This window comes from Pseudorasbora parva, chromosome 8 (genome assembly GCF_024679245.1).
Source record: "Pseudorasbora parva isolate DD20220531a chromosome 8, ASM2467924v1, whole genome shotgun sequence".
In the NCBI taxonomy this organism is placed as follows: Eukaryota; Metazoa; Chordata; class Actinopteri; order Cypriniformes; family Gobionidae; genus Pseudorasbora; species Pseudorasbora parva.
Genome location: NC_090179.1, coordinates 28,212,703 through 28,237,649, shown reverse-complemented (window position 1 = coordinate 28,237,649; position 24,947 = coordinate 28,212,703). Strand labels below are relative to the sequence as shown.

The 24,947-nt window shown below is 37.9% G+C and overlaps 1 protein-coding gene across 1 annotated transcript; it reads left to right on the top strand.

Annotated features, from left to right (window-relative positions):
- The first annotated feature begins 1,740 nt into the window (after window positions 1-1,740).
- On the top strand, window positions 1,741-24,312 carry pak4 (p21 protein (Cdc42/Rac)-activated kinase 4). Its single transcript, XM_067450614.1, has 10 exons — window positions 1,741-1,920; window positions 13,684-13,905; window positions 14,246-14,460; window positions 14,565-15,003; window positions 15,515-15,970; window positions 16,194-16,327; window positions 17,198-17,324; window positions 20,136-20,261; window positions 21,276-21,410; window positions 21,533-24,312. Exons 2-10 carry the CDS (start codon window positions 13,705-13,707, stop codon window positions 21,686-21,688), a joined length of 1,989 nt encoding a protein of 662 aa, XP_067306715.1. The 5' UTR covers window positions 1,741-1,920; window positions 13,684-13,704; the 3' UTR covers window positions 21,689-24,312.
- The last annotated feature ends 635 nt before the right edge of the window (window positions 24,313-24,947 follow it).

Here is a 24,947-nt window from a genome sequence, read left to right as displayed (position 1 = left end):
CCCAAGAAAAGTTATAATTTCATTGTGATTAGAAACACATACAAGTACCGTAAATCTAAGGCCCAGTTGGTCTTAGACTGTATTATTTCATATTCAATGCAAATTTTAATTGCAGCTATATTTAACAATGAACGTTGTGGGGACAACATTTTGGATCGCATGAAGAAAATATAATTATAAATCATAATTTTTTTGAAAAACAAAACAAAAAAACAATGCAGTTTTCTGTGATGAGTAGGTATAGGAGAATATACACTTTGTACAGTATACAAATCATTATATCTATGGAAAGTCCCCATAAAACATGGAAACCCAATCATAAAGTGTGTGTGTGTGCGTGTGTGTGTGCGTGTGCGTGTGCGTGTGCGTGTGCGTGTGCGTGTGCGTGTGCGTGTGCGTGTGCGTGTGCGTCTGTGTGGGCATAGAGGAGACCGGGGGCAATTGTAACTAATTTTGGTCATGTTAATAATGACTCAAAAACCTCTTGCACATTAAGCAAATTTTTAAAGCAGATAATTTGCTCTTTAGTTTCTAAGAATGGTGATACATTGCAACATCAAAAAGGACAGATAATGTATCTCTTCAGAAAAGCTGTGTAGACAACACCATAAGGATTTACATCTACTGAGGTGTCACAATTTCTGTTTCTATGTGCTTGAAGAACTTATATTGATAGGAGGATAATAATAAAGTCTTCATCATATGTCATTTTTGTATTACACAGAGGTGGACAAAGTCAACTCTCAAGTTGTCTCAAAGGACAACTTCATTACTTGAGTAAAAGTAAATGTAGGCTACTGCTTGTCAAATATTACTAAATGTTACAAGTGAAAGTTGAAAAACAGATTTTTACTTAAGTAAAAGTACAGAAGTATTTGTTTTCAAATGTACTTAAGTACATTTCCCTTTTTATGTCAGCACATTATTTTATTATTGTTGTAAAATGCACACTATGCCATCATGGTTTAAGCCGGTCAGTGATGCTCCATCCGACATACTAGCATACGACTACCCTAAACTCATTTAAATAGTATTAAAGTTACAAAGCTGCTGTCACTTTAAGGCTGAATGCACTGATCCAATACACTGATACACATCAGATATTCTCCTAATTGTTTACTATCACTTAAGACATAATCAACTTTGTGTATGTGAATACTCAACAAAATGAGCATTTTGACATCCGTCTTTTTCCACTTTGCTTTAAACTATAAATCAGTGTTCAAAAAATGCTGGGAAATCATTGAACTACACTGACCCTACATGAGTGATTCCTGAAAGGCTTTCTGCAAAAACCCAAACATCTTTTAAAGAAGAAAAAAATCATCCACTGACTTTCAAAGCTGCTACAGAAACAACTTTAGACTTTGAGGACCTTGACAGAAATGTAATGGCATAAAATATTGTACATTTAAAATGTACAATATTTGTCTTTCAAAAGTAGTGAAGTTAAAGTCATAAGTTTCCAGAAAAATGAATACTCAAAGTAAAGATACTCAAAAAATGTAGGCTACTTAAGCACAGTACTCAAGTAAATGTGGCCTACTTAGTTACTGTCCACCTCTGTTCTTAAATCTCGTAAATATTAGACAGATAGCAGAGTTTTTATTAACAAATTCAAATAATTATAATTACTTAAATACACGTGCATAAAAATGTTCTACTGTTGTTGTGTATGTTATAGTACTACTGTATACATTGTGGAATGAACACTGCATGCTGGGGGCCAGCGCTCACTGGTCAGATCCCCGGATGAAGGTTCAGCGTGAATATGGCGCAGAGAGCACGAGCAGCGCGCTCGTGAGGGCTTCTGTGGGAGACTGATACGCGCACTTAGCCCGCTTAAGCTAACTTTACACTCAAGAAACTTAATCCGACCATATGAAGTTTATTTTTCAGCGGACACTCTTCTCACAACAGGTAAGACTTTTAAAACACGATTTGTGTTACAAACGACAGTCGTTTGTGTGCCATCGCGGTTTGTTTTTTGTGTCAGCCTGTAGTTTCGGTGAGTTTGTTCGTCGTGCTAATTTAGCTAATTCCTCACAGCTAGCGAAGTAGCTTGGTCTACCGAGTGTCAAAACATTAATTTAAGTGATAAAATATCATAACCAGAAGGTAACTGTATTTCTAGTGCCTCTGAAGTGTGTTTCTATGTTTTCAGTTTTCGACTGGAAGTCACTTACAGTAGTTTACAAATATTGCCATTATTCCAGCCCCTCTTTTTAAACTCAAGACTCGGATCAAGAGAGATTTGTGAGCTGCTCCTGAATTGCTATCTGGAATGAAAACATTATTCGTTATATTAGTGTCAAAAGGCGCATGAAACTGCGTGAAAGTTTGACTATAATGTTAACACGTTACTAGTGCAGTTATTAGAACAACTAACGTTAGTGATATAATACAGTAAAATAATAACACAAATGATTCAAATGAATTAGACTTGCTATTCTGCTTGTGAATCCCTAAAATTTGGGAGCGATTTTTAACGTGTTTTAAAATAAGCTGTGATGCTGACACTGTCCACACAGTATGTAAGCTGTTTGACATAAAATATAATATAATTACTGTCAAAGTTCACAGTACCATTACCAGCCAATGTTTCTTCCTTACGCAAATTATAGCAAGTTGTGCATTTTTAGTCATTTACTTTTATATCGATGGTTTTGAATGGGCAGTATATGGTTTCAGCTGTAGTATCGATTCTCAAAAGCGTCGTGGTGAGCTAAGTTGATACCAGAGAACTTTGGCAAAGGTTCTGGTTTATTTAGTGTATGAATCGCATCATGAGAGTCTTTGTTTACATGATTTAAAATAGAGCTTCCTTTTCTAAGAGCTATTGCTCAGTCATTAATCAACATATTCAGAGTAGATCAGATTGTTTGACAGTTTATTGAAACTAGACTAAATAAAACCTGATATTTTTGCACGTTTTTTATGTGTATCATAATAGGCTTTTATGGCCTATATAATATGATATTATGGTAATGATAAAGAGCTCTCACACACTGTAAACCTGAATAAGTTGGCAAAACTCAAACAATTAGCCAATCAGTTGATCATTTTTAGGATGTTAAGAAATGTAAAGTTTAAGCAAGCATAAATCCCAGATTTTTTTATATTTTGCAATCATACATTTTAATTGCTCTGAACTTGCAATATTTGACTATCTTTTTTATACATTTAACTTAGAAATATCATGTAATCTAGATGTTTTATTAGTGGAATCTTGACTAGCTTTAACTAGCTAATTTAATAAATGCAACCTTGTTAATTTGTCACACAACATGTTGCTAGCATTAGCATAGCACTTCCTGAATAAGGACAGCAATATAATACATTTAGCATGCATCTGTTCTCAAAATACGCTCATTCTCCACTTGTCATCATGATGGTCACCCTACAAAAAAAACACAACATATAACAGAAACTCTTCTAAACTAGCGTAAAACATTACTACTAAATCTAACAACAACACTACTAAATCTATCACTTAACGTTAATCTTGTGCAAAAAACACATAATATAACACTTCATTTGGGCATTTACTGTCCCTTTTGAGTGTCACGGCAAAACACTCAAGAGAAGATTCCAGCCCAATTTAAGTTAGTCTAAAAAGAAAAACAAGTCTCAAAAGAAACACCATAAAACTCAAACCAATGAAAAAATTCGAATTATTTAAAATGTGTTCTAAACTTCTAAATACTCATTAAAGTTAATTAATTTTAACTAATTTGTTTAATTTGTGTTGGCTCTATTAAATGTATTATTTTGAGCATTAGGTTTTACACCGGTTTTATTCAGAGCCCCAAACTGAGGGAAAAAAATGCAATTTGGCACAGGGTGTTATTTATATGTCCAAATAGATGATACGCTAATAGTTTACCTAGTAGCATAATGGTCAATGAATTCTTTATTACAGTACAACAGACTACTTGCATAAAATGCAAACAGTTGTCACACTTTATCTCCCAATCATACTGTATGTCCTAGTAAGATGACATTTAAATGCTTTGTTTTATGATCTAAGCTCTGTATTATTGTGGGGAGCAGAATATATAATGCACAACTGTACATCTAACAATATGTTTACGTTTACTTTCGTTTACTATAAAAAATAATTCAAGATTTCACAATAAAAAGCACATCTACCACAACCTGAAGTTAGACATTTTTACCATTATAAGGACTAAAAAGTATTAACTATCAGTCACAGGGCAGAGAAGGCATTTAGAATGAGTAGAACAGATTTTTAAGCAACATGTTGATCATGATGTTAATTTAGAGGCCTTAAATTTCACAAATAAAGTATGATAAAGTTGTCTTTAGAGGGTAAATCGTGCTCTTCCCTGACTCAGTTGATAGACTTCTAGCAGATGCCACCGTTTGCTTGTATAAAATATGCATGCAACATGAAATCTAATTGGAATGCTGTGTTTATCCTTGTGATGGTGAACTAAGAGTGATAACACAGGGTACTCAATAGTTAATGGGGTTGTCATTCAGTATCTCTCCCATCTTTTTCTTGCCTTTCTTTCTTTGTTGGTTGCAGTTTCACTTTCTTTGCTCCTGTACTTGTTTCCAGCAGCTGTGAGTTTGTCAGGATATGTCTCTTTGAGGAGGTGTGTGTGATGGGAGATTCAGTCAGGGGTGCAGTCTGTACCGGGCACTCCAAACATTCCTTAAATACTTCAGTGCCGGACAGGGTCGCTCATAATGTGCAATCTCCCGTGCTACCGCTTACATAAGCCCAGCGTTTGACTTTGTCTTTTTTAAATGCAGTGTTTAGGATTTCACTTTTATTACCGGTATTTCATTTAAAACCGAATAAGCAAAAGTGTGGTGTTAAATGTTGTAATTTGCACAGTTTAGATTTGTATTGTTGCTCAATTATATTGACTCAAATTTGAATCTGATAAGAGACTGATATGAGACTGACCCTTATTCGGGCTTGAGAGGCAATTTTTCAGTTTCCGGTGTTTTTTTTTTTTTTTGTTGTCTTGTCTAGAGCTCTGATATGAATTTTAGGTCTGTCCCATGAAAATGCTGTCTGGAGTCTGGACAACATTAAAGGTGGGGTAAGTGTAAAACAGACTCGGGCCGAGTCCAATAACAAACTTTTAGCCAATCAGCAGGTAAGGGGCGTCCACAATTGATGGTGAGAAGAGAGCGCTCGGTGGATGTCATTATTCAAAACACATGAAACACATGACGGACATTAGCCGATAACTAATAAATGCTGGGTTTTGCTTGAATTGCAAAAGTGTCTCATGTTCCCTTATTTGTTAATTTGCGATCGTATTGTGGCTCACGTCAGCGATGATAAAGACCTGCTCATTTCCACACCGTATGAAGCATCTGAATCTCCTCACTGTCTGTTTCAAGCGTCAGCTCACAAAATGTGTCCGACAAGTAAGATAATATACTCCTAATATATGTTTGTTTCCTCTTTTCATGATCTTTATAACCTTTATCTGGTCATAATTGTAATATGTCATTAGCTGGACTCGTACCCGTGTACTGTTGAGTTGTTCATGGAAACAGTTTGTGTTTTTGTGCTCGCTATAACTCTAATCTTGTCATAATTGTAATATGTCGTTAGTTGGACTGTCATGCTCGTGTACTATCGAGTTTTTCATGAGAATGGTTTGTGTTTTGCTGATGGAAGGGATGAATTTTTCATTGAATATTCGATCTCTAACACACAGATTCTGCCGTAGTCGTTGCCTGGGTTACGTATGTGTGGGCCGGGACCCTTTTGGGGGTAGGGGTGTGTTTGTTTTGGTGATTTGAAATAATAACAAGGGTTACCAGAAAGCACTTACCCTACCTTTAACCTATCACAACAAGTGATTGAAGTTTCTTATTTTATTTGCAAAAGTGCTAATTTTCCAATAGCCATTATGTAGATGTGATTATAATTGTTTTATTTCTTCAGTTTTGACTTGGTATTACAAAAGTAATTTTTCAAAGAATGATTTTGGTAGCCTAGAATTCTAGACGCACCCTAGCGGCAGCAAATTTAATCTGCCCGCAAGTGTCGTCTAGGAACTCTCAATACCCTTCAGAGCTGTATTCCTCACAATCTGGACGGGCCAATCAGATCGTGTATAGAGTCGGCGGGCGGGGCCATAATGACGATGGCCGAGTTGCGTTTGCGTGCTTCTAGTAAACACAGAAACTGGCGAACGGCGGTGGTTTTTCGAATCAGCTTTGACCGCGACTCTGGAAGAATTGGAGTTAAGCTTTTCTTTGAGAAAAGAACAAAGAACGGCACTGAAGTCATTCTTAAAAAGGGAAGATGTGCTCGGAGTTTGGCTGACCAGATACGGTGAATGTTTAATCTATCAACAAGCTCTGTTTCACCTTCGTTGCTCTGGTTGGTGGTAGCGCTATCCTATCACGTGCAGAGGGAGTTTGAAAGTAACCTTTCAAGCAACTAACCTTTATTTTGATAATCAATTAGTTGGCCAATAGTTTTTTTTCATTTAATTCGATCAAAAGCCCACATTTATTTTTCCTTTTTTATTTGGCAAAACATACTATTCCACATCGAGCTCAATGCTATCTTTCAAAAAATGTGCTAAATGAATGCTATGAAAACATATATAGTGATTATATATATGCTATGTGCAAAATAGTTTAAAGCCCTACATTAAAAACAAAAATTATTAAGATAAAAATCTTGTGTTAACAAATAAGAGGAATGTTCTGCTGGAGCACACACTTTTACTCTGGAAATAGTTATATCTTTATCCTGTAAATGTAAGAAATGTCTTACACACAGTGCGCACAGTGGGCAGACATCAATGTTTCAGAACATTGTAGTTCACACTACAAGTCGCTAATGCTCAATTCTGATTTTTTGCTCCACATTTGGATTATCATAACCAAGCTCAAAAATTAACGGATACTTGGGGCAAAAATGCCCCAATCTTGTCATTTTTATACAAAATTTAGTACACAGCTGTCATGTAAACATACCCTAAAGGCAAACTCATACCAAGAACGATAGCGATAATGAAAGATAACTGTATATTAGTGGATAAAGTGAGCCAGGATCACCAAAATATCCCGGCTTAATCCCTTATCCTAGTATTATGCAATAGGCCCCTGGTATCGTGTGTGTGTGTATATATGTGTATCTGTATGATATGCATACACAACAGTGTGTTTGCATTTATGCTCAATTTAGACTTGGGCACTTTTGCAGGACAAACTGTATAAGTTAATTTACAACTCAACTTGTACAAAAAAAGTCCAGTCCAGAAAGTACAGTAGCAAAATAATTAAGACCTGCTCCAAACAGTACCAACATGGCAAAAAACAAAACATGTAGCGTGTGTGTGTGTGTGTGTGTGTGTGTGTGTGTGATCTATCTCCCACTAGGGTGACCACCTGCTAATAAGCTCAAGGGGGGACAAAGGGTATGTTTCTGAGGGACAATGTGGGATTTTGCCACCCCACGGGCAGATAGTGGTTTACCCATTTCTAGCACATAGCACCTTACATGGTATATTAATAATGCCCTATTCCCCTAAACATGTGTAGGCTAATTGCTGATGTATGCTCATGAATAGGCCAACCAATGTGTATTTTTGACATAATATTTTGAACATTCAATGAATTGACAGATGCACTTCCACTTACGATTTACTTTAGCTATTTTACTTTACTTATTTTTCATTACAATTTATTCACTTTAAATAAATTATAATATCAAATTATAGGATTAGCACAATTTGTAGTTGCTCAACACCACAGGAACAGAAAAATAAATAAATAGTTAAGTTAAAGTTAAACTAAAAGTAAAGTGAACTCTAGAGGTTCACGGAATGAGAAGGAGGGGAAGGATGGTGAACTTCCATGTTAGTATAAAGTCTGCACTTCAAAAAAAAACAAAAAAACGATTTCTTACTCTTCTTACTTCTTACTCTACGTATTTTTGTCTTGTTTTAAGTCTAAATATCTAACAATTCTTAAATTAAGAAACATTTACTAGACATGTAAAAAATATTGTCTTGTTTTGGGGGGGAAAATCACTCAAAATTAAGCAAAATAATATGCCAATGGTGAGAAAAATAATCTTGTTTTCTGCTTGAATTAAGATTATTTTTCTTACCCCGTTGGCAGATTATTTGTCTTATTTTAAGCAAAAACTCTTTAAATAGGGGTATTTGTTCCCAAAACAAGACAATTACTTTTGTTTGATATTTTTTATTTATATTTTGGCTAGAAACAAACGTTATACGAAAATACTAAGAAAAGCATTTTTTGCAGTTTGAGTCTGTGTCGTTTGACATCGTATTTGATCCATGTCCGATTGAGAGAGACGTTTTGCAAAGGTCAAAAAAAGCTCTCTCGGTCAACACCTTTCAGTCACAAATATTCATTTTCCCAGTCTTTCTTGTACCCACTCCTTCTCTTTTTAGTTGATGATTGCGGTGCCTCAGACTCCATTTTTCGAATAGGAAAGTGAATCTAAAAAGTTCCAAGTGTGTCTGGTATGCACGTGCGTGCGCTGTCATGACAACAACGAAAAAGTTGACAACAGCAGTTCAACTGTGTGTGTGGCAACAGTAGTGTGCTGAACTGTCAAGTAATGTTGGTTTGGCTACCTGAGGCACGAGGATACAGAGCGACCAACTTTTTGAGCAAGCATGCGTGACACGGTCTCAATTTGTGGGACGCATAAATTTGGCTTCAAACGCTATACGCGCTACGCGGGTATATCTCCCACACACATGAAACAAGTTTCATTCATTCATTCATTCATATCAAGAGGTGGCCAGGCTGGGCCCCAATACTTTTAACAAGAGGTGTTTATTCAAGAGACACAATAGATTTTAAAACTTTGCAGTTTCACTTTTGTCACCGCGCGGATGATGCGCATGCAACAGCGAATTAAGCGCTTGGGAAAAAAAACGTCAACTATCCCGGCTTTACGCGCTCACTGCCAAATGAGTACTTTGAAAGGCTTGCGCGCATGTCTGTGCGCGTCTGCGCGAGGCAGAAAGGAACGTAGAAAGTGTAGTATATCCGCGTTCTTATCAGTTGTATTTCCAATTTGAGTTTGATCCTCAGAACTGCTTGGGAAAATGTAACGTTAGCTTGTGTGGATGCTACCGCACTACTTGATCAACAGAAGAGCTTCACTACTGAAAAGCTATTTCATTGAGAAAACAGCGACGCTACCACCACGCTACTAAAAAATGTAGTTAAGCTAGTAGCGTCACTACTTGTAGCGACGCTACTGCCCAACACTGGATTTAAAGGGATAAATATCATCCTGTAATGGGAAAGTTATAATTGGATTGCGTTTGATGGATTAGAAAGTGCTCCTAAATTTTTAACTGTGCTCCTAAAAAAATTTTTTTAGGAGCACAAGTGCTCCTCAAGAAAAAAGTAAGTGTAGAGCCCTGTTACTGTCTGTGTCTGTTGTGTCTAGTGTAACTCACCGGTGCATAATTGTGACAATGTCGACAAAATTGTATACACGAGGATGCAATGCATTGTCAATGCATTAATTTGAGATATCGAATTAAACCGAATCTTTTGCATAATCGCTCCGAACCGTGAAACCAGTAAAGGTTCACACTCTTATTAACTGCATTGTTTTATTGGACTGTGTTATTGTGATGAGAGTTCAGTTTTATGCTATAGTTTTCAACATGTTTAGTATTTCTTTTTGTTTGTATTCCATGGATAAAATGATCAAGAATACTTTGTAACAGTTTAATCTAATTGTTTTGAATCTAAACCCATCAGCTACAAACTGCAAAGTGATGCCACTTTCCAACTTGCTTGTGTGTTTAGTGAGTCCTCCCTGTACTGAACACTGTACTGTTGTCTTTGGTGAGATGTGTAATCCGTTCCATCAGAAAGCCCTCTATCAAGCTCTGACTTGCAGTCAAGTGCACATAAAGACTTTGTATGTAGCACATGCAAAGCATTGTGGGACATTATCACATTGGAGTTAGGCTACTGCTTTTTAGTGCTGCACAATGGCTGAATAACAAATAACTATTGTTGGCCAAAAGAAAAGCGCTGTTGTTTTTGTTGCATTATACATGCATTACCTGGAATATTCAAAAGGAGACTCAGTTTTTTGTTTTTGATGAATGGCCTGAAACAAAAGTGAGAATTGTTACCTTCTCTGAGACCAGTGGTTATGAAAAAAGCACACTTTGAATGGGAAAAAAAAGGAAACTTGGTCTAAAATAAGCTGCATTACATTTCTCTTCTTGTGTTATTCACAGCATTTTAGTGGACAGAAGCAGGTGGGTCTGATAAGAAGACCTCTAATGACAAAGTTACTAATTCCAAGGTCAAACTGTATTTGCAGTGCTCTGTAGTGGGCTTGTAAAAACAAACACTGTAGGCCTGTTTCTGATAAGCTAGCTTTATATACACTACAAAGTACATTACAAACTTTTACAAAAATATAAATCTACTTGAATTGTTTCCCCATCTCTTTGGGACAATATGAGGGGTCAGTATCTGCTTATTCAAAGCCAATCCGCAGAGACAGTCCGCAGTCTTCCTGGCCAGGACCCATCTCGGCAGCATTGACCACAGAGACGTCTTTCTCACTGTTCACCAGTGCATAATGGTATGTGGCTGGAATGCCAGACTCAACCAGGAAGTGTTTGACTGTTTGATTTTAACTGCTTTACACTTTCTAATGTCAAGACACAAAGCCTGATTGATGAGGTTTTTGTTTTTTTTAGTGCTGCTCTTTTAAACATTTCAACCCTTTTGTGGGCTGATGCCACTGATAGTCATGGAACAGGAAGTGTTTATGGAAAAATTATTAGCATAATTCATTTACTCTATTGTGTTAGTAGACACAGCATTTGTATTTGCGTGAAGCAGCTGTAGATCTCTGCTAGAGAACTTGCTCCTGTCACTCATGTTTGAACCTCACCTGTTCCAAATAAATAATCTCACAGGTGCAAGGTAACGGCCTCAGTTTTTCTGTGTAGCATAATAGTAGGCAGGGTTTGAAATTGCTTCCTTTTTCCTTATGATACTATTTTGGGTGTTGTACTTTTGTTTTGCCAGGTCAGCTTAATGCAAATGTTTTTTTATTTATTTCTTGACTCACCCATTTATTTAGGTAACATTTATTGTTAACTCATTTGCTTCATGATTCGTATACTCTACTATCTGTAGTCAACATACTTCATTTAATAATATATAGCAATAGGTACAGACATGCTGCAAGGTTTTTGAATCGAGGAGTTTTAAGATAAAAAAACAAAGCAGCTGCGACAAGCGATTTCTTGTCATGGTGATCGGCCGATCCTGATTCCAGTGCTTCACTGATTTGTAAGCTCTCTGATCACTGAGAACCATTTTCAGATAAAAAAACAATAATACTACAGATGCTGCCATTTTGTATATACAAGGAATTCCACCCTTTATGATGTCAGGCAGGGCCGTACTCAAACTTTGAGATTTATATGAAAGAGTGTATTTTGCACATACTGCCATGCGTCTGACTTGTTTTATGAAACTTTGGCAATGTTTAGCATGAGAATCCAAATGTTTAAAAGTGCAAATAAGCCAGAATGCATAAAATAGCATTAGACATCACCTTTAATCTTTTGACATGCGTGCACTGAACAAATATACAGTTTTCCGCTGTTGTCACATAATCTTCCTTTTCTTTATTTAAAGGTGCAATGCGTGATTTTTAGCGACATCTAGAGGTGAGGTTGTGAATTGCACCCCGAACGCTTACCCCTCCCTTTCGGAGCGTAGAGAGAAGCTATGGGGGCCGACGCAGGACCAAAATGTTGTTGTATAGAAAGCAGAGTGTCTAGCGCTCTGTATAGAAGTCACAAACTTCACTGTAATTTCACTGTAAGGGGACCCACGGTGAATACAGGGTTTTTCCTACATTTAAAAAAAAATGTAACCACCGAAGCGTTATTTGATGAGTTATTGTGATTTATAAATTGATGTAGATTACTAATGCACATGACAGGGCGCACATTAACTGAGTGACGGAGATCGAGCAGAGAGCCCGCGCGCGCACTCTCTGTCTTCAAAACCATCACCGTCTTAGCGCTCTCTCACTCGCGCATATCAATCAAAATCAACTGAACTGACACCATGGATTCAGTCTTCCGACCTTTTACCATTTTCCATGAACTGAATTCATGAATCCACCTATTATCGAGGCCTTGGAAGCACTTCAGCGCCAGCTTGCTCCAAGGTACATTTAAGTTCCTATAAGCATGATAAGTAATGAGTATATAACAGGAATAACATGTAGCTCCTTTTAGCACAGTTCTTAGTGGAAGTAGTTGCTCATCACCATGTCGTAAACTGATGTTTCTTTCCCTAGCAGTCTTTCTTTCCCTAGTAAATATAGATCTGCTTCCGGAAACTAGTTTGAATATTTTTCCAGTTCTGCAACCTTTTGAGTGCTTCACTCGCTGTCAATGTTTTCAGTACCCTCAATGTTAGAAACCAGGACTTCATAAAACATTCACATGGATTCCAAGACTCCTGAAGCTGTGACCTCATGCCCCAGCTGACATTGTCTCAAAAGATCAGGTTACACTTCAAATCCTTCACTCTTTTGAAAAATGCCTCTTGCTGCTGCATCGTTGCAGGAAGCAGCTGAGAGTTCCCAGGCTCAGCCTGTCAAGTGTGGGAGGGGGTTTCGGCCCAATCATATCAGAGTCCAGTATTTGGATTCTGGGAGTGTCCCTGAAACCCATTGAGAGAATGGGCAGGGCAAAAATGGAAAGCAGGACCACTTTGTTTTGTACTGCATAAAGAGACTGTTGTTTAAATGCTCAGAAAGGTGAAGTGAGAGAGCTGACATTTTAAATTGAACAGCTGACTGTGTCTCTCCCATGTTTTGTGAATGAACAGGGTGAAGTGTTAATTGCTGTCAAGTTTTGTCAATAATAAGGCTTGGTCGTGAATTTGATAATTATTTTTTGTCTGTGCTTATGGTGTTTGAAGCCATCATGTAATTTAATGCAAATTAGGGCTGCACGATATATTGCATTTTACATGAAAACATGCTTCTTGCGATTTGGCTTATCGTGATTATCAAATCTCAAAGGCTGCGATGATCTTTTATGTGCAGTTTGTCTGTGTAGGACGGCTCTGTGATCAGTAGTAAATGCTTTTCCCATTAAAAGCACTGCAAGTTTGAGTTGCTTATGCATTTGAAAAAGCAACACGCGTCAAACATCGTTCCAAACATGAGAAGTGGTCATTTTTAATCAAAGCGTTTTAATATGTTTATTCAGCTCACCGATGATGTTCATAGCGATTTCCGTGGATGATGGGAGCTATCGTACTTCTGCAGCATATACTTGGATTTCCCTGCGCGGGAGCGCCCTTTGGCTTGCGGAGCAGCGTTTACTACTGATCACAGCCGTGCTGCTCTGAGAAGCTGCACATGCAATTAACGCAGCCTCTGCCAAGTGCGATTTTATTGCGATTTATCGTGCAGCCCAATGCTAATATTATTTTAAATGTTCACTTCAATGAATGTCATTATTTATGTATTTCTTTATTAATTCAATAATTTATTTATTTCAACATTTATTTTACAGACCCGAGACGTTTGAACGGTTTGTGTATGATTCAGAGAGGTTTCACTCAATCTAAAAGATTTAGCTGATAATTATTTTTGTCTGTCCTTGCTTCTAGGTCTGATGCTCTACTGCAGCCATGTTCAGCAAGAAGAAAAAGCAGCGTGTCCAGATCTCGGCACCCTCCAACTTTGAGCATCGTGTCCACACTGATTTTGATGAGCAGGAGCAGAAGTTTGTGGGGCTTCCGCGCCAGTGGCAGAGCCTCATTGAGGACACGGCCAAGAGGCCCAAACCCTTCATCGACGCCACAGTCATCACTACTGTAGAGCCACGCAAGGTCAGAAAGAGGGATTCAGCTTGTTTGATTCAGGTTTAGATTTTTAAGCTTTTTAGTTTGTTACAATTGGTGAGTTAAAGTACTAAGTAGATCTGGGTATCTGATTCTATTTTTAAAATATTTTCTTAATTTGATTCAATACTTTGAAAAATTTCGAAACCCATGGGGAAAACTGCCATATATATATTTTTAATATTATCTTGTAATTTAATGAACAAGTTTTAATTTAGGCTTTTATTCACATGTATACATTGATCAGTTAGCATCGTTTTGTCGTCTTTTACCTTTTCCCTCTTATCTGTTCACCATAAATGCTTCATATCCTGTTTGTATTGCACAGGCAATTGTGCGGGGTCGTAAGATTGGTGACGATGGCTCACTTACGTGGCTCCTGGATGAGTTTGAGACCATGTCGGTAATCCGCTCAAATTCTCTGCGGAGGGGAAGCCCACCACCACCGCCACGCCGAGACTCTGGATCATCAGGAGGGGGCCACGAGAACGGAGAATACCCTCAATACAGACATCCTGATCGCTATGGAGACAGCAAAGAGAGGTGCAAAACTGACATCTCTTACTCAAAAATACATTTTCAGTTTCCAGTGACTACCATGGCAATATTGACAGTTGAGGCGTTTTTTTTTTTTTTTGTCCATATAGGGAGAAAGTGCGTCAGGAGCACCCAAGTGTCGATCCCAGACAGTCTCAGCGGCCAGCCCGTTCATCCAGAGAGGACAGCCGACCTCATCAGCAGCCTCGTGGTCAGGAGCCCAGCAGACACAAAGAGCCTGATTGGTCAGGAGGTCCAGCTGTACCGCCCCAGCACAGAGAACGAGACCGAGACAGAGAGCCACGTGATTATCATGATCAGGTAGTAAGGCGAGAGGGGGCCAACGATAAAAGGCCCAAATCCAGCTACACTGGAAGGGACAGCAGTCCACAGTCACCCCGTGAGAAGAGACCACTGTCTGGACCAAATATCCGCACCCCTAACCTACCTGTTACAGAGGGTGTAATAAAGGCTGCACAGCAGACTGGCCGACCTTTCAACACATACCCACGTGCCGAAAGTGACTCTGGAAGAAGCCCCAGTGGTCAGGTACACAGAAATCAAACTAAATATACTAGCGTTTGTAGAAAATGAACAATTATACTGTACTCACACCGGGGCCTTTATTTACCTGAACTGTAGAAGGAAACTGGCTTTTATTAGGGGCAGGCCTGTATTTCTAATTCCATCTGTTTGGAAAATAATTGCTTTAAATAAACCGTTTTAAATTAATAGCGAATAAAAGCAATAAGCGTTCCAGTGGACAGAAGTCACTGATTTAAAAACAAAAACAAAAAAACATGCAAACATATCACCATTTACAACAACAGCCAGAAAGGCGACAAAGCAATTTCGGTCAGAATTACTGTAAGCTAATAGGCAACCACCATTTGAGACTGTTTGAAAAATGTAAAATGTTTATTCCGCATTTAATTTTTATATAGGTTGCACATGAGGTTATTTTAGCCTACTAACCCGACTCCGCTTTCTACAGGCTATTGGTTGCACGTGAGGGAAAAAAAGCTATATATAATATAAAAATTCTCATTTATCCATGCAGGATTTAAAACCAGCCAAATCTCATGAGCCTTCTCACCACAACGGCCCCTCTACTGGGGCTGTCCGGGGTGTCATCAGCGGTGGTAAAACTACTTCTCAGGGGCAGCACAGAGCAGATCCCCAGCATCATGCCTCCCACCCAGCCTTAGGCCCTGAGCCTCCTCACAACCAGCAGATACCACCTCCACCAAAACCATTAGCCCCGGCTGCACCACCCCAGCAGACCCGCTCACCTCAGAGGGAGCCACAGCGGGTTTCCCACGAGCAGTTCCGTGCTGCTCTACAGATGGTGGTTGACCCTGGGGACCCACGCACTTATCTAGACCACTACATCAAAATCGGGGAAGGTTCCACTGGTATTGTTTGTATTGCTACAGTGAAGACCACAGGAAAGCTGGTGGCTGTGAAGAAGATGGATCTGCGAAAACAGCAGCGACGAGAATTACTCTTTAACGAGGTGGGTGCAATCCGCATGAGATTGCAGTGTTATAATTGGTTGTTCAGATAGATGTTTTTGTGTGATTTGCAGCATATGGGAGCTGAACATTCTTCTTCAGTAAAATCTGTTTGTAGATTGTACATGAAGATACTGTGAAAATTATTATTGCGGGTTGATTTTCCTCCAATGTTTCTTGCTTTAAAATAGAAACTGTTTGCTTGTTTTGTTTCTTGTTTCTAAGGTGGTGATCATGCGGGACTATCACCATGAGAACGTGGTGGAGATGTACAACAGTTACTTAGTGGGCGATGAACTCTGGGTTGTCATGGAGTTCCTTGAGGGTGGAGCTTTGACTGACATAGTCACACATACCAGGCAAGTATTTATTATCAGTTATGCTCGAGGCTTGATTATCTCCAGTAATTTGAAGCCTGTTCTTTGACACATCCTGTGAGATTAGTAATCAGATCTACTAGATGTATAAAAAACGTTATTACAACTTGCATCTAAACAAAGACGCAAATTCGTGTGAGCGTGCTAGTTTTTTAGTCTATGGTTTGAAAGGGAAATTCTAGATGTACTCTTCCCTTAACAGCTCGCTGATACATGGGCAACTAAATATATATATATATATATATATATATATATATATATATATATATATATATATATATATATATAGCTATGTATATTGATGCTGCACATCTTGCACTTTTTTATTTTTAATGATAGAAAGTGATTAGTCATCACTGCGTGTTTTCGAACACATAGACTGCCGAGAACAAAATAACACTGCTACATTATTAATATAAACAATGATTTTGAAAAAGAAATAGGAAATCTGAAAGGAATATGACCAATTTATGTCTCAAATAACAAATAAATCATAGTCAATGTTGGACATTGCATTTGAGTGAATGAACGGTCGATAAACTGCAGTGTTTTTTTTGGGTTACAACTTCCAAATGCCGCAATAACCAATCGGAAAAAAGATTTTTTTAAATATAGGGCGATCATCGGTTTCATGATCGATCGTCGATGTCACGAGTACTCTTGCCCGTCCCTGTATGAAATACATTATATGCATATTAATAGCTGTTCACCTGTAACTGAGCAATGGTACTTTACCACTAGGTGGCAGGGTAGTCTAGTGTGGCATGTCATTTTGCCTTTATGATCACTTTATCAGCTTTAAAGATTTCATTCATTGTTTAACATTTCAGTTTTGTTTGACTGTGTTTTCAGGATGAATGAGGAGCAGATCGCCACTGTGTGTCTGTCTGTCCTCAAAGCGCTCTCAGTCCTTCACTCCCAGGGAGTCATTCACCGAGATATTAAGAGTGATTCTATTCTTCTCACCCATGATGGCAGAGTAAGTCCCCTCACTGCTCTTCAATGACAATTCAATTACGTCAGATGATAACCAGTTCTTTGGCCCTACTGTTTGCAGTTGGGTAGATGAGCTGATGAGCCTTACATGACATGTTTTGACTTGTTATGAGATCAGAAAACTGCCATGCTCGCTGTCATTGTAGTGTTTTCTGAGAACCTCTTTGTTGATTTTTAAACAGGTTTTTGACAGACCTGTTCTTTTGTGCTCTCAGACCAGCATGTCTTCTCTTGTGATGAACAGATGATCTGAATGTGTCATTCATTTAGCAGTGACCTAAATCTATTGTTGACCAAGTGCCAGATCCTCAAGAACATTACCATTATTATTATTTTTTTTAATTATGAGACCTCAAACAGCCCCTGGTTTTAAAAGAGGAACTTATCACTTGAGATGTACATTGTTCCTTTTTTTTTTAACCGATATGCTTGTCAATACATTCACTGAAATATAATTCTGCAATTTCCAGCCATGATACCAAACCTATATATATATATATATATATATATATATATATATATATATATATATATATATATATATATATATATATATATATATATATATATATATATGTGTGTGTGTGTGTATATGTTTTTTTTTTTTTTTTTTTTTTTTTTTGATGGTTCTGAAATAGGCAGTGGTTTGTTCAACAGGGTCTATGTTTCACTGTGTCTGTGGTTGAAAGTGGCGGAAGTTCTTTAAGCCAGCCTCAGCTGTTTCTCGGCAGTGGCTGATTGTCTGTGTTTGACCTTACATGTTTCATTTCCTCTTGCATGTGTTTGAAGCTGCTTCTCATGCAATATACCAGAGGACATACTTTCTCATGTAGTTTGTCAAGTAAGCATTGCAGTAGCTTTCACAGAACATTTTGAAAAGCTTTTTCAAAGATAAATTAAGCAATTGTCTGTGATGCAAACAGGGCTTTTCCACTTTCAAATGCTCTTTTCATGTGTAATTTTATGCAACAGTGAATATTTTCAAGCACATGATGTTCATTCAAAATAATTAAGCCACCAGTGCATGATTAATTACACATTTAGTAAAATAAAGAAAGTTCTGGCTCATTTCGATAGTGATCAGACTGATAAGCTCTTGCACGCGTATGTGGTAAGTAAACTGTGTAGTAGAGCCCTGCACCGGCCTCAAATCTAGGCCCTAGCCCGGCCCTGGCCCGAGACACTGAGGCCCTAGCCCAGCCCGTGTCCGACAGCTTATAAAAATTCTCGGCCCGAGTCCAACTAGAGTCCATGTTATTTATTTTTTTTACATTGTTGCAGCCATTAAAATAGTTCAGTTTTGTTTTTAATGTCAAAGTAGTTATATTTTGTTTTGTTTCTTTATTAAGTTTATTTTGAAAAATGTTTAGAGCATTTTTTTGTTTGTTAAATTAAAGTTTACATTTTTTTAAGTGACGACCAAGGCGACCAGCGACCGCCGGTGAGTTAACCACATGTTTAATCAATTTAGCCTCTAAAATCAACTCTTGACTTGTCTTGCCTACAATAAAATCCATAGATATAAAACACTTTAAGCATCACAATGTTAGTTCATTTAGCCTAGGCTACTATTTCAACCACAGTAAAAGGCACTTTTGACGAGCTGAGGAACACTGATACTGCTCGCAGCTCTCGCTAACGAAACGAGCTAAACAATCGAAACGAATAAAAAAAAAAAGAACATGCAGGTTGTCTTATACCTTACCTACACAAAATGAATATAAATCCGATATTCAAAACCCACGGTACAGCCTATTTAACGGAGTTCACATCAACGAAAGAAAAAGATTTAAGATGCATATTATTCGGCAGCTCCTTTCAAATTCAAATACTGCCATATGAGAGAGAGAGCGACATAAGCACTGGTAAGATCATTTAGTCTCATCCATTTTTATTGAAGATGATTGTGGTTTTGAGCATCTAAGACTTATTTTAAGTTTCATTTACGGCAATTTGCGTTGGCTTGCTTTGCTCATTTGCAGCGATGCGCATTGCAGCACCATCATATCTAGGCTGTCATATCTATCATATCTGACTACATCATAGCCTATAGCCCATAACACTGTTTGCCAGGAGTAAAATTTATACATGTGGTTTAAAAAAACAGATACATTTACATTTTTCCGGTTTCGTCTGAAATGCTTTCATTCACCTTCTGAATTGGTTTGTTTAGGGATCGGAAATTAAATAGGCTACGTCTCGAAAGAATCTCAGAAGGCAAGGCCTACTCCTGGTAATTTCGCAATCAGATAGATACCTGGTCAGAGAAAACGAATGAAAGAACTAGTTGTAAAAAGGCCATAACTCTAGCAGCTGCGCTGAAGAAACGCGCACTGGACACAGCGTGGACTCTGAACACTGTGCAAGTCATCTTGACAGTCGCGCAAGCTATTATGGTCTCGTGTTGTTTCCACCAGCGCAGAACATCTCATTGTTTCTTTTAATTAATAAAATAAATGTAAAACGAAGGAGAAGCCCAAAAAAAGGCCTGAAGCCCATGTTTTAGCTATGATGTGAAAATTGGCCTGAAGCCCGGCCTTAGGGGCGTAAAAAAGTCGGGGCCTGTCGGGCTCGGGCATAAATGCAGGGCTTTATTGTGTAGGTTTTGTTGTAATATCAAAATTGACATGGTTATTTTGTGATGACTGACAAGTGCGGATTACTGTTGTCATGACACCAACATTATTTGCTCAGAGACTTAAAAAGAGGGAATACTCACCCGTACAGGCATCAAAATATTACAAGTAATATAACTTCCTCTTTCTTTTGGTTTTATCCCTATTCTCATTTGCAGGTGAAGCTGTCAGACTTTGGCTTTTGTGCCCAAGTCTCTAAAGAGGTGCAGCGCAGGAAGTCTCTTGTAGGAACACCCTATTGGATGGCCCCTGAGCTCATCTCAAGACTCCCATATGGACCAGAGGCAAGTCCCATCCCCCTGTTTTTATATTGTGTTGCCTTACTGCAGCTTATTAGGCTTGGGCGGTAATACGGTAAAATGGTATACCGCGGGATCTAAAAATAGCAACGGTATCAGTTTCAATACCGTCAAACCGTCAAAAAAAAAACAGATCAACTTACATATTGCTGATCAACAATTAATTATTAAATATTTAATAAGTTGAACTAATTAAACTATTTACATATTAAATACTATTTATTTATTAAATGCCTAAATATGTGTATGCGTTGTTGTGACAGCGTGGATGAGAGAGAGAGAGAGAGAGAGAGAGAGAGATAGAGGGGGGAAAAGACGGCGAGTCGGGCACTGAGTTATTCGGTCTCGAAAAAGAACACAACTTCTGCAGTTTGGAAGTATTTTGGGTTTTGACGGTAAATACAGACGAGGCAATTTGCTAATTGTGCAACAAAAAGATGACCGCGAGAGATGGAAATACCTTGAACCTAAGGGCGCATATCCGAAACCACCATCCACTCACTGCTGCGTGGATGAAAAACCGAGCGCACCCTCGGACTATGCTGTAATATTGCCGAAGCCTTTTGTCACAATGGCTTGGCAATGTAAGCAATAAGCATGAACTCCACAAAAATCAAGTGGACATGGGACTCACAAAAAAAATGTCAATTGTCTGACAATTGTCTCATAACGGTAAGCATAAAACGTGCAGAGAGTTTCTCAGGGGCAGGGGCTCAAATGTAAAAAATAAAATAAAAATATAGGCCTATATATATATATATATATATATATATATATATATATATATATATATATATATATATATATATATATATATATATATATATATATATATGCCAAGCCAACAGTTTGTTGACGCTGTCTGAGCCTTACATCATAATGTTTTAATTATTCACGGTAATACCGTATACCGAGGTAAAATAGGGAGGAGGTTTGACGGTATTAAAATTTGGATACCGCCCAAGCCTACAGCTTATACAAACAAAACTGTTTCTACAGGTGGATATTTGGTCACTTGGCATTATGGTGATTGAAATGGTCGATGGAGAGCCACCGTACTTCAATGAGCCTCCTCTGAAGGCTATGAAGATGATCCGAGACAATTTGCCACCCAAGCTCAAAAACGCCCACAAGGTAGACCTGTACCCTCTTGCTTAACCATGAAGCCAATTACACATTAATGTTTAAACCTGAGCGAACTGAGCATGTTAAGGATGTTCAGAACTTTCTCTTAAAATGTTGTTCTGTATCCATAGGTCTCGCCGATTCTCCGAGGATTCTTGGAGAGGATGCTCGTGCGAGATCCATCCCAGAGGGCCACGGCTCAAGAGCTGCTAAAGCATCCCTTCCTGAGTAAAGCAGGTCCTCCCTCTTGCATTGTTCCCCTCATGAGACAAAACCGCATGAGATGAGAAGAGAAATCAGGGCGGGTTCTCCCAGGCCCTCAGCTCAAAGCAACAAAGCAAAGACCAGACGCAAAGATGGAGTCTGTACTCTGCACACTTTAAACATCTGAAATGAATGTACAGGTCAAGAATTTTAGGAGAAAAGACAATTGATGCAACGAACCTTGAGAGAGGCCTTTTTGAAACATTTTTACCACTGTTTTTATTACACTATAGAATACACCACATTTTTGACATTGAACAGACATAATTAGATCCAGTGTTTGCAGTGTTCTGCTTGAAGAGGTTTTCCTCTCTGGCTAGTTCAAAAACACTAGAACATGTGGTTTTATGCTTGACCTAAGACTGCTTTTGGGTGAACCGAGTTAAGGAGGTTTAGACATTATGAAAACGAACCACTTGGAGATTCTAATCTGCCCTCTGTATAAAGCAACAATTTGATGGATTTGTTCCAAACCTCAAGCGTTTTTTCCTGCACTTCATCTTTTGCACCAGGACCACACTACTCATTAATCCATTTAAACAGGAAAACAACTACTGAAGAAAACCTTTTACTTTATAAAAAAAAAAAAAGAAGACTATGAAACTAGGCTCCTGTTACAACACTAAGCAATGGTAAACACTGGAGGTGTTTTGTTTCAAACCCTTTTTAATTTTGTTTTAATGAACGTAGAAAGCTATATCGGTATATTTCATATTGTGTTTTGAGTGACAGTGTGATAGTTTAAAACACTGTTCTGAGATTGAGCTGCACTCCAATATGAAGCTTCCTCCTTTGATGCATTGTTCCACTTTTCTAATATAATAAAGGGGGGGATGGTTGGGTGTAGGGTTTTTTCTCTTCCAAAACTTTAACCACTGCGCCAAGCCACATTAGCTGAGGAGATCGAGTTGTTTTCCACGTAGGGCAGTCTGCAGGAGAATGCCCTTTCATGTGTGCTTAAATCCACCAGCTAAGCAGCTTACATCTTTGTCGTGTAGTATCACAGCCTTTCTCTGAAAGATTCGTGTTGTTGTTGGAGAGATGTTGGACTATACGAATGTATAGCCGAGCGTATCCTATACTCTGTTTTATGAGAGCTTGTTAAAAGGAAGTGGACCCTATAGATCGCGCTGAATCCCACACACTAAAGTATAGGCCTGAATGCATTTACGCTTGTATAATTGGTCATTTTACACTATTGCTCTTCATTATATGAGCACCATGACGTGTTCAAGGATTTAAGAGAAGAGTAATGGAACAACCAAAGACTGTTTGAAATACTGGAAGTTTATAATACCAATTAGTCCAAACCTATTTCAAGCACACTACATCGCGTTAAAGGGATATTTCACCGAAAAATGTTAATTGTCATTTAATTCTCCTTTTATGAGCTGTATACCTTCCTTTCTTTTGCAATGCTGTTTTAGAGCCCATCAACAAAAAGGAAAAATCTGAGAATTGTCATTTTTGGGTGGACTATCCCTTTAAAACTGTATCTGTTTTTATTTCGTCACAAAGATCTAGGACCAAAGTGGTTGAAAACGCTGACAAAAAACCTGAGGCATTTAAATATTTAGATTTGTTGTAGTGACTCCACATGAATACAAGCTGAATCATTAATGAGAATCGAGTGAATGCACGTTTGTGTGAAGATCAAGGTCACAGTTACAAATTGTTTGAAGATGAATTGTAGAGCTTAATCCTAGACTGAAACGGTAGCTAATGTATATATTTTGAGTTTTTTTTTCATCTGATGGCCTAAACTGTAACAGCAATCATAACTATAATTGTAGATGTGAAGGTATGAGAAAATTAATGAGTTATTGACACACAAAAATTAATATAAAAATACTACTAGGATTGTTTTTCCACCAGTAAAAGTTTTTAATTGCATTTCTTTACATGATGGGCTGCGTTACTTTTTCCTAAAGTGAAATATAATGATGACAATCAGGCATTGGAGCAAAGTATGTACACTAGCATTTAAAAGTATATTTTCAAAGGTTAATAAATAATGAAATTATTTATTAATTTCATAAAGAGAGAGAGTTTTGTAGGCTCACGTTTATCTGTGAAATATTGTAGGTTAACATCCTCAGTGCACTGAAGCAACAGATGAGTTTAGCATTCCTACAAACAAGAAATGCCTTCATGCATGAATATCTTTAATGCATAACTGAAAATGAACACATCTTAACTCTCCACAGTTGCTTTGGGACCAGCCACATTCATTTGTGTTCATACATTTTTTGATAAACCTGCAAAGTTTAATGACTCTTAACTGTTTGCAAAGAGGATACCTCCTTTGACCACAAGCCTTATTTTATTGGATTGTGTGAATGGAAAATGCTGTACTGTGAGCAAAATGGCATAATGCACGATTGTCTCAAAAGACTGATCCAGTAAATGTGTTGAATGGCTTCCAGAAATGACTTCTCCATTTTCTGAATCACATTCCCAGGGCCAATCAGAGAGTGTATGATCTCTTGTGTGGTAAGGTAATTGTTTTTGTGTTGTGTTTTTGATTTTGTTCCTGAATTGGTGCTCTCAAACAGTACTGCAAATGCTCTATGGAAGGGTACAATGTATTATCACTTTGTCTCTATCTCAGATTGTCACTGCATTAAAAACTAATGGATTGCCCATATTCTGCTGATGACTTATTTTAAGCCTAATAGGTTTCTAATTAATCTTGCACTGCTATTTTGATTTTTGTCAATTGTTTCATCATGTAGATAGTTTTTAAGAAACATTGTTTTGAAGGTGGATTAGAAGCATGAACTTTTTGTGTCCTCGCTGGCATTCTGACATCATCTTGATGTTGCCCCATACCTGAAAGACTTGGACTAATGTGTTAGATTCATCTTCACCATCCTTTTGGAACTGCTACTGACAGACCTGCATTTTTGTGACATAAAATGGTTCATACTGTTCATATGGTTCTGTTGTTTTCTCCTTGTCATTTTTGGTGGTCAACCAATGTCAGTTTCATTTTATAACTTGGAGTATTACTGGTGGTAAAATTAACTTTAAACTTATTTTTCTTGTCTCCATGAATACAGTTTTTGAATGACATATTTCGGCTCTTTCATTTCACTCTTTAAGTCAAGGGTGTTGGTTTGATTTCGCTGGAGTCTTTGGAGAACTATTACGTTTTTTCTTCTTCTAGGCTGCAGGATGTGTCGTAATCTCATTTTGGTTCATTGAGCATGTGATTCTAGGTAACGTAGTAATATGCGATAACTGGAAAAGTACTTTCTGTGAACGTCATAGTTCTATATA

What these genes read in the sequence shown, in the direction of transcription:
- pak4 (XM_067450614.1), top strand. Translation starts at nt 13,705, where the DNA reads ATGTTCAGCAAGAAGAAAAAGCAGCGTGTCCAGATCTCGGCACCCTCC. An exon ending in CTACTGTAGAGCCACGCAAG is followed by an intron (nt 13,906 to 14,245) that starts GTCAGAAAGAGG and finishes TGTATTGCACAG; the next exon opens with GCAATTGTGCGGGGTCGTAA. An exon ending in GAGAATTACTCTTTAACGAG is followed by an intron (nt 15,971 to 16,193) that starts GTGGGTGCAATC and finishes CTTGTTTCTAAG; the next exon opens with GTGGTGATCATGCGGGACTA.